Raw genomic sequence first — 14,498 nt, 5'->3', positions numbered from 1 at the left:
GTTTCTTGTTAATTAGTTCAAGGCTGTGTGTAAGCTACACTGTGGAGCTGATTAGCAGTAGGACGTCAGTTATTGCCATTGTTTGAGAAGCAAAGGTAGACTGTGTCACTGGCCAAGATGAGCCCACTGCTAAGCATATTTTCCTCCTCAAAGTTAAACAAAATTAAGTGCCATGGGGTTCTTTTCTGATGTCATAAATAGCACTAAAACAGAACTTAGAGGGGTTAGTGGGTCTAAAAATTAGTCAAGGAAGGTTGATTCAATCATTCATACAGTGTATTGAGAATTCTTTGCATTGTTGTCCTATTAGAATGAAAGAATTTAATGTTGTGTTAAATGTTCAACATGACAGACAGTAAAATAGACAAACTGCTAACACAAAGCTGGAAATAAAAAAATATATATATATAAATAAATACTAGCCCCAAAGAGCTTAACTTGCCCCATTTTTATGCTGAAGTTACCCATGCTCTTCAACAGGAAGGCATAACTGTATGTTGTCATTTCACTAATTGGAGATTGACTTGGTCACGTGTTAAGCTGTGTAAATACGTCTTCAGGCGCTCCATGGCATCATAGTTGGATTTTGATTTTATTGTCTGCCTTGAATCCAACTGCCTCTGCTTCTGGCAGTTTTTCTCAGACACGCCTCCATGAGCTCACTGCCCACAAGACTGTGTCTGCATGCGTCTGTGAAAGCATTTCCAAATGAAGAAAAAAAACAAGAAAACTAAAAAAAAAAGGAAGCTCATGGAAAGAAAATTAAGATTTAAGATATTTAGTAGATCTGAGTGGAATAAGACTCAACTGACTGGCTGCTCCTTACAAGAGTCTATACTGTACATATTTTACCCAAGATGGAAATGATTTACTCCAAACTGTTAAGAGTTATAAATAAAGTCAATCATTTCATGTTATTTATACTTCTGTTAATCCATCCACTTTCTAGCTATATGCTCATTTCCTTCAGTTCCAGCCAGGAAAGCAGAGCAGCCAGGGAAGACGCACTTTAGAATTCCTCAGGTTTTAAGTGTCCAGCAGGTGATCAAGATATATTTTATGGAGACATCCGGGATCATCTTTATCAGGTAACAAACATCTCAACTGCAGCTAAACTCCTCTTGCATAAGATGAAAAGCCTTATTTTGTTGTTTTGTTATTCAGTTGCAAATCTTCTGACAATTTAATGCTTTTTCTCGTATAAAAAGTCCCCAAAATGTTTCTGAAAGCCTTGCAGGTATAAAAGCAAACTTTACAATCATAAAATCCCTTTTAAACTAATACTTTACTTAAAGTTGAAGTATTTAATGGCTTCATCTTTAGTTTCATTGTTTGGATGTGGAGGATCTGGTAATGCAACTTTTTTAAATCTTGCTAATTAGACCTTAGATTGAAGATGGTTGGAGATACGTTAAAAAAAGATCATGTCAGCAAAGTTTATACAGTAATTGAAGTCCTGAATTGAAGCGCACCTTTATGCACAGTTAGGGCAGGAGAACACCTGTAGGGGTGAACCTTAGGTGTATAGAGCATTTAAAGTTGTGGTTGTAAGTCCTCAACTGCATCTCTAACCAGCATCAATCTGAATCTGGACACCTGCTGAGATTGAGGCCAGTTTTAACTAAACATCCATTGTCCAATGTTAAAGCTCTGAGTGGAGCGACAAAGGGAAGACCAACATGGGGCAGTGTTGGCCTTAAGGTTGGAGAATAGAGCTTCAAACCCCAGACCAACAGGGTAAAAATATGGGGGGGGAAAGTGAAAGAGCAGTGCTTGTCCTCCCTCTTTACCACCACTGAGGTGCCCTTGAGCAAGGCCATTAACCTTAAAACTGCTCCAGTGGAGCTGCTTAGTGGCCAACAGATCAGACTAGGGTTGTATTGGGCAGCTTCCAGGTGTGAATGTCTAACTGTGTGAATGCGATCAGGGCGTTTCTGCAAAAGAGAGGCTGCCCCTCAGTGAACCTTCCCTTAATAAATAAAGGTTCAATAAAAAATAATAATAATACATTTAAAATAAACTGCATTCTGCCATTCTGGTCTCTAGGTGGGTACTTTTGCCAATGCTTCTTAACTACAGTATTTGCTCCTCACAGTCAGAACCATTATGTAACTCCTTTGTTTTAAGAGCTTCTTGCAGACAGCTTAACAGATCAAAGTCTCTGGTTTCTGACTAAGAGCTATGATTTATAGCATTCTTTGGGCTTGTCTCTCTGTGGAGGGACTCCATCTTGTGAGATGTGACATTGGTGTATAAATCCTAAAGGAATAATTGACATGCATTCACTGTCTTGCTAAGCGTTAAATGAGAGGATTGCTGCCTCTCAAGTCTGTACACTGAAAAGGTTATTTAAGATGTCCCTAGCAGTTTGTCAGGAAGTGACAAACTATAACTATTATAGTCACTGACTGACATGTCACCTGCTGACTGTAATGCTGTACCATATAAACATGACCATGGTAGTGTCCTTAATGTATAGATACTGCGTACATTTCTGTGATTTAATGATTATGCATTCACACAATACAGATTTTTCCAATACAGAACTTTTCAAACAGACTTTCATGTATAAAACACATGACACAGTTGCTGAGCAACTGTATTTTCGGCTGTTTGAACTCATGAATATTGTTTGCACTGTGCAAAGCAGTGCAAGATTTGTTTTAATAAATCCAACATATTCACATCAGCAAAGGCTAAAATGCAAGTGTATACGACTCCATAGCAATACTTTACCAATGTGTCTGATTTGATAAGAAAATGAAGTTGCTTAGCTCAAATAGCATGTAATAGCCTAAGCTGTGCTTGCTACTTTAAAAAAGTCATATTTTATGGCACATCATGCTTGAGGAAAACCGACCGTGCAAGAGTTGACTCACCAGCTGCAACCTCTAAAGGCAACATTATACAGTCACTCTGTTTGGACAGAGGCACAGTGAGAGGGTCCTTTCAGGTTTCCATCCTGAGCTTGGATCCTTCCCTTTGTTTTTTAATCATCAGTGGCTCTCGTGATTGGGGTGCGGAGGAGGGCGTGACGGAGGAGGCGCTCTACATGGGGGTGGACCCTGAGGAGGAGGAGGTAAGGAGCTAGACAGAGGTGCAGAGACTGAGCTCATGTAAGAAGGGGGCAGGGCTCTGTTTAAAGGGGGTGTGTCCATGGGAGGGGTGGTGAAGGATGGGGGTGGAGTGGACGGTAGAGGGGGGAGCGTGGAAGTTGGCGAAGGGGGCAAATTGAAAATGGGGCTACCCTCTGAAGGACGACGCTGGTAACTGTGGGGCAAAGTGTAGACAGGCGTGGAGGGATTGTTGTAGATCGGATAGCGAGGAGCAGGGTAGGATTTCCTTCGGGTAAAGTTGATGCACTTGCCCTGTAATAAAGAAAACAAAAAGGTCATTGTAGAGGGTTTTTTGTTTATGAACTTACCTGTACTGTGAGATGTAAAGAGAAGTTAATGTATAAAGACAAAAAAACTGCAGGCATTCCATGAGCAGTTCCTGATTCTACTGTGGCTGCAGCGATTGGCAGCTTTGGAAGGGTACAGCTTTCAACAGATGGAAAGAGGAAATTCCTCTGTCAGTGAGTGTCATGAAAGGAAACAGCATTCCTGCCAGCCCAGTCGAGCTGACGCTGGGAGCTGTAGGAACCAGGCTTCATCTACTCTAAATGACTTCTGCAGACAAAAGCATTCCTCCAGACAATATTGCAGTTATTTTTACTTTTTGTCTACTCACTATGAGTCTTGAGGGTTTTGCTTAAAGTCACTTTGATGCAGCTTTGACTTTTTTAAATGTTTATTCCAAGGCATTTATGAATTTTATGTCATGCAGATAAGATTTCAACCCTGTCCTTTGATCCTTTGCTCTAAACTTCCTTTAGCCTTTGCATGCAGAGGTCATGAATTTAAGCTCTGGCAAATTCTTACATGTCGTCTGCCAAAAGTTGAAAGCTTTAACATCTGAATTAACAGCTTTGTTTTGAATGAATGTGTTATTATCTTACAGCTGCAAAGAGCTGATGCTGTTTTTCATTAAGTCACAGCATCACGACTTTCCATTATCACGTTATCTCTGGTTTGTCAATATCTCTCACCTTGTCTCCAGCGTGAGGTCGCATCACAGACACTCTGTCGTAGCCTTTTCTCAGGAATACACACAAAGCATCCAGTTTGCCCTGTAGAAAGATGATCCCAGATGACAGTAAAAATTAAAAATAGTATACTATACCTGTGATCTCTGATAACAAGCAGAATATTAACATATTTTATGTGCAGTAGTCTGCAGTTCAGCAAAAGCAATCCTTTGAAAAATGAGGTAACCAACCAGCAGTTTGTCTGATTATTTGTGACTGTGATGTCCAGATGTCTTTTTGAGTCTTTCATAGGAAGTTATTTATGGTAGAGGGACAGAGAATGTGTTGAGTTCGAAATAACACCAGTTCAACAGATTCCATATGTAGGGGTTTGCTCAGTTCATTTCTGGTTCATATTACATCTGTTTGGAAACACATTTTACCTATTCACTATTTCCTGGTCACACATCATTCCCAGAAACACTAAAATTTATATTTTTAGATTATGTTTGATACACGCCAGCGTAAGAAAGAGGTCTTTATGTTTTAAACATCTGGAAGTGACATCTTACTGTGTGTTACATATGTTAACATTGTGTAAATCAAGCTGTAAAATAGATATGGGGACAGTTGTACGTCTATGACAACTAAGGAAAATGAGCAAAACCATGAGATGTGGTTAGCTCTGGAAAAAGCTAGTGAGTGGACTAGTAAGATTTTTTTGTCAAATTTTATAAGTTAACATGTAATAGGAATTCTAAAACCAAAAAATAACACACTGAAAAATATTTAATCTCAAAATCTGAATACATAATATAATATATAAACAGACATCTGGTCACAAATCACAGAATCAAACACGAGATAAGAGCAATATGCATTGAATCATAGAAGTCCTGTGTGTAACACAATTTAAACTAATGAAAACATTAATAAACTGGAGCCTCACCTTGATTGGAGAGTACCACTTTTGGGGGCGGATAGTTTTGTGCATGTTGTAGTGAGGACGTGGTGGATCATACTCCTCCGCAGGCATCACAACTCGAGCATTTTTAGCTTTTTCCAGTTTGGCCCCTTCTTCAGTTGAGCCTTTATCTCCCCATCGGACCTGAGCAGAAACACAAGCTTTCAGCACTGTAAAAGTGGTTTAAAATGGGAATTTGACTGGTAAATCAACCACATATTTGCTATTGAAGCTGGAAGCGGCTGTGGTTCTTTTATGCCATGTTAGCATTGTGGCTCTGATATAGGTCCAGACTCAAATATCTCAACAACTGTTGGACAGATTGCCGTTGTTTGACTTATTTAAACCTATTTAGTCAATGCCTCTGCATTAGATTGCTGGTAACTGTTGTAAAGTATGTCGATCTTTGCAACAACTTGCTGCTTTATTTTGCATATCCAGATGTTTGTAGCATGTCTACGTGGAGTTTATTTAAACCCAGCATGAAATCCAAACTTGGCTGCTTTGCCTCAACATTTAATTGTGATAATTTATGTTCCACAGTTTCAGATTTAGGATTTTTCCTAAGTCTCTGAGCAAACAGCAATTACTTTTGAACCTGTTTTATAGAACAAAACCTAAAAAAGAATAAAAAAATCTGCAACACCCACTGTCACAAATAGTCTTTCTTTTGGAATGTTTCACTAAAAACTTTTTTTTCGCGTTTATTTTTTTATTTTTACCTTGCTGCTCAGAGAACCACTAAAAAGACAAAAGTAAATGTCAAGAACGATCCATCACTTCAAGAGTGAGACTGGTTCTGTCAAAGCAACCTTGGAAGTTCGTTACTTAGAGCTACTCCCTTGCAGCTGCCACAGACAAGCCCTGAAGGTTTTAACTTGGCAGAGAAAGTACTGAAATTAAGTTTTGCATATTTTCCATTGCTCTGTTTGGAAGTGGTGCTGCTTTAAGTTTAAAGCACAGATTTCTCAGACTGCGCTATCAGTCTGTAATGCTTTTCACACTGAGAAGGCAACTTCTGTCTCCTTCTTCCTCTTGCCCTGTGGTCATCTCCGTCTCATTTTGGTATTCGGTACATTCAGGTGGCAGGGCTCAGATGTCTGACCGCGTCTTCTTTTTCTTCCAAAAACCTCCTAACATCAGGACGGAACTTTTCTTACCACTACTTACCTTTTCCTTCTTCCTTCTACCATCTTAAGCTGCAAAATACAAGCCTTTAAAAAGCCTATAAACTAACAGGCATTTTTATGTCCAAAGATTCTGGCATGTTGTATTACTACCACAAACAAATCATCAAACTTGCTAACTGAGAACATATCCTAGCCTTTGGGCATTTGGTAAAACTGTCGCCCTTGCAGTTTATGGACCAGATGTCCTCATCTTGACTCTTACTGGCTCTTTAAAGTAGTCACAACAACAAAGTGACTCAGTCACTTCCACCAAGGACTTGTATTCTCATCTCTTTTAAGCAATAGTCTGTTTCTATTTGTAGTCCTGCCGGATTTCTGTTTGATCGCTTTCAAATTAGCTGAGTGCTCGCTTTAAGGCCACCACGTGTATTGTCTTTGAACATGAAGCCAGTAGATTTGGATTATCTTTGGTGAATTTACGTCAGTCTTAAAGTATCTGGCAAACATTGTTGAACACATCAACATTCAATTATTTTCTATCTAAGATGCCATTCTCTCTTTCTACCTCCATTCTCTTGATGCCTCCGACTCCACGTCCTCCGTAGTACGAGGCGTCCACTGTGGGCCACCTCTTCTTGGGAAAACCGTCCTCATCATCCTAAAGAACAAGGAACCAGTATTCTTTTTTTTTTTCAAGAAGACAACAAATAGATGAGCAGATTTGTTGTGCTTGACAAACAAGGTAACTACTACCCTAGAGACATTTAATATGGGGTACCAAGACTTTTATATCATGTTGTCATTATGAGGCGAAACATCACTTACAGAGCTGTCCTCTATAACTGGAGGAGGTGGCTCAAAAATAACCTGCAAACATGAAAAAGAAATGTATTTGTGCGTCCTAACATAAACACATTTTTACTGAATGTCCTTCACTCTGAGAGGATCCAAGATGGCTGTCGTACCACGGTGCAGCAGAGAGGCCAGAACCACCACAGCAGAAGCATGGTGAGAAGGAGCAGCAGGATGAGCAGAGCTATGGCCACAAAGGTCCCATCAGACTAGAAGGGAAACAGAGATGGGATGTAACCAGGTGAGTCATACCTCACCAAAAATCTACACCACTTTACTAAACTTTATGTTGCATGGTGAAAACAAAATGTGTTTAAATGGTCACTAAAGACATTTCTTAAGTCATGTTTTATTTTTGAATTTTATATCAATACAACTTTTCAAACAAAACTACGTGGAAAAAAATGTCAGATGACTAGTAATCAGATAGAGTGCCTCTTTTCAACAACATGTATCAGAGTGAGAAAAAAAACTTGCAGAAGAAATTTTGATAGTAGAAGATACATAATAATGTATTAAAGTAATACCTTCTTACATTTTTATTACACACACATGCACTGTGCATGTGAGGTCTTGAAATTGTGACCCTCTGGTTTCCAAGCCAAGTCCCCACAAACTGAGCTACTGCCATGCCTTCTTATCGAGGACTTTAAATTGTTTTAACATATTGTCAGCATCAAGGCCACTAATGAAAGGCAGCAAACGGAGACAGAGCTGCTGCAGCTGTTTTAATGTGTGACAGGAAGTTTCTCTTTAAACCAAACTCAAAGAAACTGCTGATTCGTAGAAGAAGAAAATAATTTCTGGGATGCAATGATTACAAATGGCCAGCAATACAATACTAGTAGGAGTCACAAAGTCACAAATTGACAATTCAAACTAGACTGGAGTTCATAGAATACATTTAGCCATAAGTGGATGAGCAGCTTTTTATTGTCATCTTGCTTCACATTGTACTTACACAAGTGACTGCAGTAATTGTGACGGAGCTTGATATAAAGCTCAGGCCATTATTCATGCTGACGTGGAGAGTGGCAGACCTGAAGAAAAATGGTAGGAAAGTAAATGAGAGCAATGAAAATTTGCTGACAGATGGCACATTCAGCGCTTTGTCTAAAAAGTCTAAAAGGAAATGCTTCGTCTAAAAAGACCCCGACACCGCTATCTGTGAACAATAACATTAAACTTACGTTCCCTCTTTTTCCAAAACAGGAGCTGGGCACAAAAGGTAGGTATCTCTCACCACCAAAGGTCTTTTCACTGTGGATTACGTCAGTTACAAGAAAAGTCAGGATCATTGGAGAAAAAGAAAATAGTGAAAGTGATGCAAAGGAAAAAAGATTGCCTGCTTTTTCTCTACCAGTCCTTAAACTTGAAGAGATTTAAGCCTAAAAATATTATTTTTGTTATTAAATTCCTGGACTTCCTCTCCTTATGGAAAATGAAGCAAATGAGGTAGGTTGTGGTTTGTTTACCCTGGCTGAGTGAGTGTCTAATGTGTGCAAAGACAGTGCTCGTCCCTGATGTGATCCACATTCCCCTTCAGACATCTGAGAAGCGTTGAACGTTATACCAGCTGATTCAAAGAAGGGCAAGCTGGTGAAAATTGTTTTTTTTGGTGGAGGACGGGGATTTAAATCATTGTGAGCCACAACATGCTCCCACCCCCCACCCATCCCCCTCTGCATTGCCAAAACAAATTGGAACAATGAAGTGAAATCCCCAAAAGTGCTGCTTTCCTAGTCTGTCTATTAATAGTTTGGATTCACACACCTACAGTGTTGTTGTCGTCTCCTTTGTCGATTGCTTCACAATATGACGTGGACAACAGAAGGATGAGGCAATAAAGAACTCCACAACAAGCTTTTCCATTTGACGTTACTCTGTATGTCCTTGTAAAGTTCATAAGGCAAACTTATGATTTGCCTATTTACACATCCAGCAGACACACAGCAACATTAGCATTCATCGTAAGTCATGTGACTGGCAAACTGATAAATGTAAGTCTCATTTTCACTTTAATTTTAGCTCTGCTTTGGTCTCCACCTTATTTTTACAGTCTGTGGTCTCAACCAACAAAGTATCTTTAGCTGCTAAATACTCCACTATGTTTACCAGCTACTCACTATGAGTCGCATTATTAAACACAGCGGATGTCATTGAATTAATGAAAATATGGATTAATGCACTTAAAAAGTCACAAAAAAACATCCTAAAATAGATTTTTAATCTTAATTTAGAATTTTTTAAATTTGAGTAAAACCTTGAAATGTGTACTTACTCAAAGTAATTGTGTCATTGATGCGAAAGCTGCAGAGAACTTTCTCTACGTCTCGGGTGTGAAGGAAACCGTTTCCTTTGATTACCACCTGGAACGATTCTAAAGTGGGATTAAATTGACCATTTTTTATATTTTATAAAATAATTTAATTTTTCTTGCAGTAGGTTGTGCAATGTTTTTTTTTTTAAAGAATCTACGATAGTCATCAATGTAATCTGGTAATAAACTGTACAAACAATTAATATTAGCGTGTATGTAACTTTCAATTGCAGTATTTCATCTAGACTAAATATGATATAATATAAATAAAACAAGTGTTTGTATTGTGTATAATGTTTCTGAGTTCTGTACTGTGCCTTTTTACCTCCTTCACAGATGCTGGAGGGCTCTACAGCCAGGATCTCAATGCATGATCTCTTCAGGATCTGACAGAGAAAGCAACACCATAAGAAGCTGAACTAAAGGTACAGTAGATAAAAGTATGCAATTAGGTAGTTAACCATTTTTCTGTGACGCGTAAGTGTCTTTTTTACCGAGTCAATGACCCCTTGTAGCGCCTCAAATCCATCATTCACAGGGAAGACATGGTCAGTACCATCCGCTATCGTGGAAAGCTGTCAAGACATATGACTTAACAATTAACCGATTACATGCCCTAGTTTGGATTGATTGATACATCTTCTTGTTAACTGGTTTATTGGTTGACATTAATTTACCTGGGTTTCATTGAAGTCTTTCACTCCCACACAGTACACAGTGGCACCCAACTGGCGTGCTCTGCTTGCCTGAGACATCAAACAAACAAACAGATGAGCTTCAGTGAAATCATAAATGCGCAGTTATTCACAAGCGTTTTGCCCTGCTCTTAATGGGCCAAAACTTTAAAGCTTTTTCCACTTTTGGTCACGCCTCCATCGGTGGTGATGTTGCTGCTCATGTTATGCAATTTTCAGATAGTGGAAAACATCTGCTGTGACATCACTGAGAGTCACAAGCACATTAAGCCTGGACATTTTCACCTCAAAGAGGACAATACAGAAACATCTTCCTGCCGTGTGTTATTTAGTATGGACTCACCATTTAAGTTCTCAATTTTGATATTGCTTTCAAGTTCCAAAGTAAGGGGAAAAATAAGCAGCATGAATAATTTTTACATGAGAATGATAAAGTCGCATTGTGCATTATTAATACTGGCATCTGGGAAATGCATCGGTTTTAAAGTAAGTGAGAATAGTGCATTAATAAAATGTTAATGCTAAAACCCTTTATTTCATTGTGTCACCTCTCTTTGTGCCAGGTCAAACTGATTTTCCCTCAGCTCACCGTCCGTCAGGGCAATAATGACACTGGCTGTCCGGTAACCTAAAAGTCAGAGACATTGTTAAAAAAAAAAAAAAAAATGAATCAAATTTCTAGTGAAATCCATTTTCTATTGTGTTTTTTTAATATTTTGAACATAGTTGTCATTATTGTGATGGAAAGAGCAGCTGTGTTTTCCGTTGTTATTTCTGTCTTCATACGATGATTTTACCACATGTTGATGAACGCATAAAAAAGACTAATAGAAGGAATGATTAAGTGTTAAAAAGGAAAATGTTCTACTCACCATCTCCAGTGCCATAGTATATTTGCTCGCTGGCCTGAGAGAGCGGTTTAGAGGCGTCAGTGGCTATAAATTTAAATGTTCCTCATTTTAAAAAAAAATAGACATACTGCTATTGATGTATACTTTGGGGTGAGTAGGATCAGTTCCCCTTGACTTAACAGATGCCTTACTCTTTGAAAACCTTTGTCCATGAAGGTGTCTCCACCTGGCTCTACCATGCGTAGCTCCTCCAGTCCAGCACGAATCTGCTCTCTAATCATTGACGTGTTTCAGAGAATAAATATGTATATTAATTGAACTGGAATGAGAGTGCATTCTGTAAGTGAGACGGTGCATGTGTGTGTACCTGTCTTCTGTTAGTGCCATGAGAGTTCTTCCTTCTGTTGAAAATACAATGAAAGACATCCGAAGCTGAGGACTGGAAACAAGAAGAAAAGATTGCTGTCATGTTTTACATTCTATCATTTTCTCTTTCAATCTGATGAATCTGTGTGGACCTACCTGATAAACTTGTGAGCCAGATGGTCCACAAAGTAATATATCTCATTCCAGTAATGTTGCACACTGCCCGACCTGAGAAAAAGATTCAATGACTTAACTATCTTGTTGTTTCACGGAAATGTAATAAGATAGCTGCAGCAGTCTTAAATGTCAGTTTCCATGTCATGCAGTAGGTTTTGCTAAATAAGTTGAAGCAATGACTCCTTTGGAGTTAGTTGGACACAAACACTTTTACATGAGTTGTACCAAGGTAAAACACTGCCCTTTGCATATGGTCTATACTGCAAACTTTGCAGCATGCAAAAAGTCAAAATCAATACACCTGTAAAATATCAGGAAATAGAGGAAGTGTCAATGTGACAATTGCTTGTTTTCTGAAATTGCTTTGTTACAAAGAAAAGCAGAACATTTTCACATATGAGAGGCTGGAACTAGTTATTTTTTTGCATTTTTGACAATTGATTGTCAAAATTGTTGCCTATTAATTTACTGTTGATAGACTAAATTCTTAGTCTGATCAAAAGTACTGCATATTTAGAATAAGGCTGCAAAAAATGTAGGTGTACAATACTGCATTAACAACTGTAGAAATTACCAAACTCCTCGTGGTTTTAAGTTTAAGAGGGATTTCTGGAGCTGTGGCTACTTTGTGCATATTTGTTCTGCTATATGTGCCCTAAACTATCAGCGTTTTAAGTGTACTGCATATATGTAATATATAGGCCAATCTATGTCTTCATCATAGTAAGAATTCACATAGAGAAAGCCATTGAGTTTAGAGCCTTATTCTTTCTGATGCTCAATTTTTCCATGTTTTTTATGTGGCTTTGCTGCTCATATTAAGAAGCCAAAAAATGAGCTTTATAACAGGTCTGGATTTTGAAAACAATTTCAGACTCAAATAGGCCACAACAATCAAAAGAAGAATGCAACTTTTAAAGTGGAAGTCAGCCATTAAAGAGAATTGTGAGGCAAATATGCATAACCTCTTCTCACGCTGCACCGCCTCTCTCCTTCTCCCTCTTTTATGTTTTAATTTATCCTGTGACGTGAGTCTTGGTGCAGAGACAGCCAAAAACTCAAGATCTTTGGAACATCTGGCTCTAACGGAGAAAGGGTTCTGCAGACTGAAACAGAGAGAGCTGAAGCGGCTGTCTGTGAAACAGGGCCACAACTTGACAACAAAAATCCCTGCAGTGCCCTTTATCAATGAAGTGAATGCATCAGCACTTTGCAAATAATTCATTGTTGCGTAAACACACCTTCTATCAACTCTTAGTACTTTAAAGTTACAGTTAATGTTTTTCATGAATGTTTGGAAAGTGTTGACAATCTTTGTTTTGGATCTTTGTTTTGTCAGTTATGACTCTAAGTCACACACAATTCTTTTTGTTTGTACCCAGCCTAAACTTTTCAATATTTTATTTTACTTAAAGCTGTTTTTAAAAGTAAAGCTAATAGTTATAGTGCAGTAGCACATATTTTTCATGCAAGAGGGCCATCCATGCCTCTGGAGATCACCTTGATGAAAGATGTTTGCACCTGTGTCTTTAAGACAATGAGTCATGCACCAATTATTAAAAGCTGAATAAAAGTAGTAGCACTCACTTGTCCAAAACAAAGTACAGATCAAATCCTCCGTAGCAGGATGAACCTGCCTCCTTCCTGTTGTGGAATTGTCCTGCACTGCCAGCCACCAGGACCGCCACCAGCATGCCCAGTTCCACACCGAGCAGGACCTGCCTGCACCAGCACTGGGACATCACCCCAAGTTTAAGAGAAAACACCAGCTCAACCAAAGAGAAGGTAAACCTTAATACCTTCCAGCTGGAGATTTTTGTCCACTTTCCCTCTCACAGCACGCTGATGCAGTCAGCCATGCTGCACAGACCAATTTCCAAGGCATTAAATGCTCCTCTCTGGATCAGTGTCCCATCTCTTCAGCAGCAGATGTGTGCTGGCAGAGAAGTGAGGGTGGTGGGACTCAGTCTTCAGCTCCCTCTCTCCACACTAAATCTTTTTAGCACACGCCACCATGACTTCACAACAACACTTTTTTTTATCGCGGAGAGCTTTCATCAGATATTTTGTTCTTGCTAATACTTTTGTTTGTTTTTTTCTTTCACTTTTCTCTTGCAGGTTTCCTCAATTCTGCACCTACCCACCAGTGCCACTTAGTGGTAAACACATGTACCATGCAAGTCACTGTACTAAAACATGAAATGCAGTTTTTTTGAAGTAGGAGAGCATTCCCTGAGTAAAAATTGAAATAGTGACATGGTGTGTCTCTAATAAAGCAACACCATGTGTAACAGTTGATACTAGATTATCTTCAATTGATTGTGTCAAACACAGTGAAATATTTAGAGATGCGCAAAAAGAAAATAGATGCAAGACAAGGTTTTACCCACATGTGGAAGAGAAAGACATTAAACATCAGAATCATGGGTGATACATTCAGGAATCGTTTAAATTAATTTAAGACCAATAACTGCATTGCATATTGTCTCGATACAGGACAAAGGTGTTGTTCTCCCCAGCACCACAGGGAGTATGTAAACAGCCTCTTTAGGGCCATTGACATCAAACCTTTCTGCCAGTGCCAGGAAACTGGCATGGGCAACTTTGACTCGGAACAGAATATCTCTGTGGTGAAAGGTTGCTATTTTCAGCAAAGGAACATTTCAAAACTTAAGTTCATCCTCTGATTCAACAATATGAAGAATGTCACTATTGCATTAGTCTCCTCAAGGCTAGATAACAGCAACTCATGGGTCTGCTGTACCAGTCATTTTAGTCTCGCATGTAGCTGTTGCAGAATGTTGCAGCGAGGTACTTTGGTACCAGAAAAAGAGACACCATTACAGACTAGCATCCCATTCCCCGCACTGGCTAACAGTCAAATACAAGATTGATTTTAAGGATCCTTTATTTATTTTTAAATCCATGCATGGGCTGGTGCCCCTGTACATTTCAGAGCTTGTCTGCCCCTATTCCAACTCCAGCCCTCTTAGATCTTCAGAACAATTGCTTTTAACTGTTTTAGATCGATGCTAATGGCTAAGAGAGACCGGGCCTTTGTGATGGTAGCTCCA

The 14,498-nt window shown here is 39.0% G+C and overlaps 1 protein-coding gene across 1 annotated transcript; it reads right to left on the bottom strand.

The window, feature by feature from the left end:
* Positions 1 to 262: 262 nt before the first annotated feature.
* LOC117959406 (anthrax toxin receptor 1-like) lies at positions 263 to 13,491 on the bottom strand. Its single transcript, XM_034896535.1, has 18 exons — positions 13,012 to 13,491; positions 11,404 to 11,475; positions 11,249 to 11,320; positions 11,073 to 11,154; positions 10,903 to 10,936; positions 10,579 to 10,658; positions 10,013 to 10,081; positions 9,830 to 9,910; positions 9,661 to 9,721; positions 9,297 to 9,395; positions 8,206 to 8,275; positions 7,977 to 8,055; positions 7,129 to 7,224; positions 6,989 to 7,030; positions 6,729 to 6,821; positions 5,019 to 5,177; positions 4,091 to 4,171; positions 263 to 3,368 (listed from the first exon to the last, which is right to left on the bottom strand). Exons 1-18 carry the CDS (start codon positions 13,164 to 13,166, stop codon positions 2,997 to 2,999), a joined length of 1,797 nt encoding a protein of 598 aa, XP_034752426.1. The 5' UTR covers positions 13,167 to 13,491; the 3' UTR covers positions 263 to 2,996.
* Positions 13,492 to 14,498: the final 1,007 nt, after the last annotated feature.

This window comes from Etheostoma cragini, chromosome 16 (assembly GCF_013103735.1).
Source record: "Etheostoma cragini isolate CJK2018 chromosome 16, CSU_Ecrag_1.0, whole genome shotgun sequence".
NCBI lineage: Eukaryota > Metazoa > Chordata > Actinopteri > Perciformes > Percidae > Etheostoma > Etheostoma cragini.
Note: the sequence above shows the minus strand (reverse complement) of the source record. Positions and strands in the feature narration are given on the sequence as shown.

Coding starts and splice junctions, on each gene's coding strand:
- LOC117959406 (XM_034896535.1), bottom strand. CDS start 13,166: ATGTCCCAGTGCTGGTGCAGGCAGGTCCTGCTCGGTGTGGAACTGGGC. Junction 10,659..10,902: donor ATACTATGGCACTGGAGATG/GTGAGTAGAACA, acceptor TCTGACTTTTAG/GTTACCGGACAGCCAGTGTC. Junction 7,225..7,976: donor CAATTACTGCAGTCACTTGT/GTAAGTACAATG, acceptor TTTCCCTTCTAG/TCTGATGGGACCTTTGTGGC.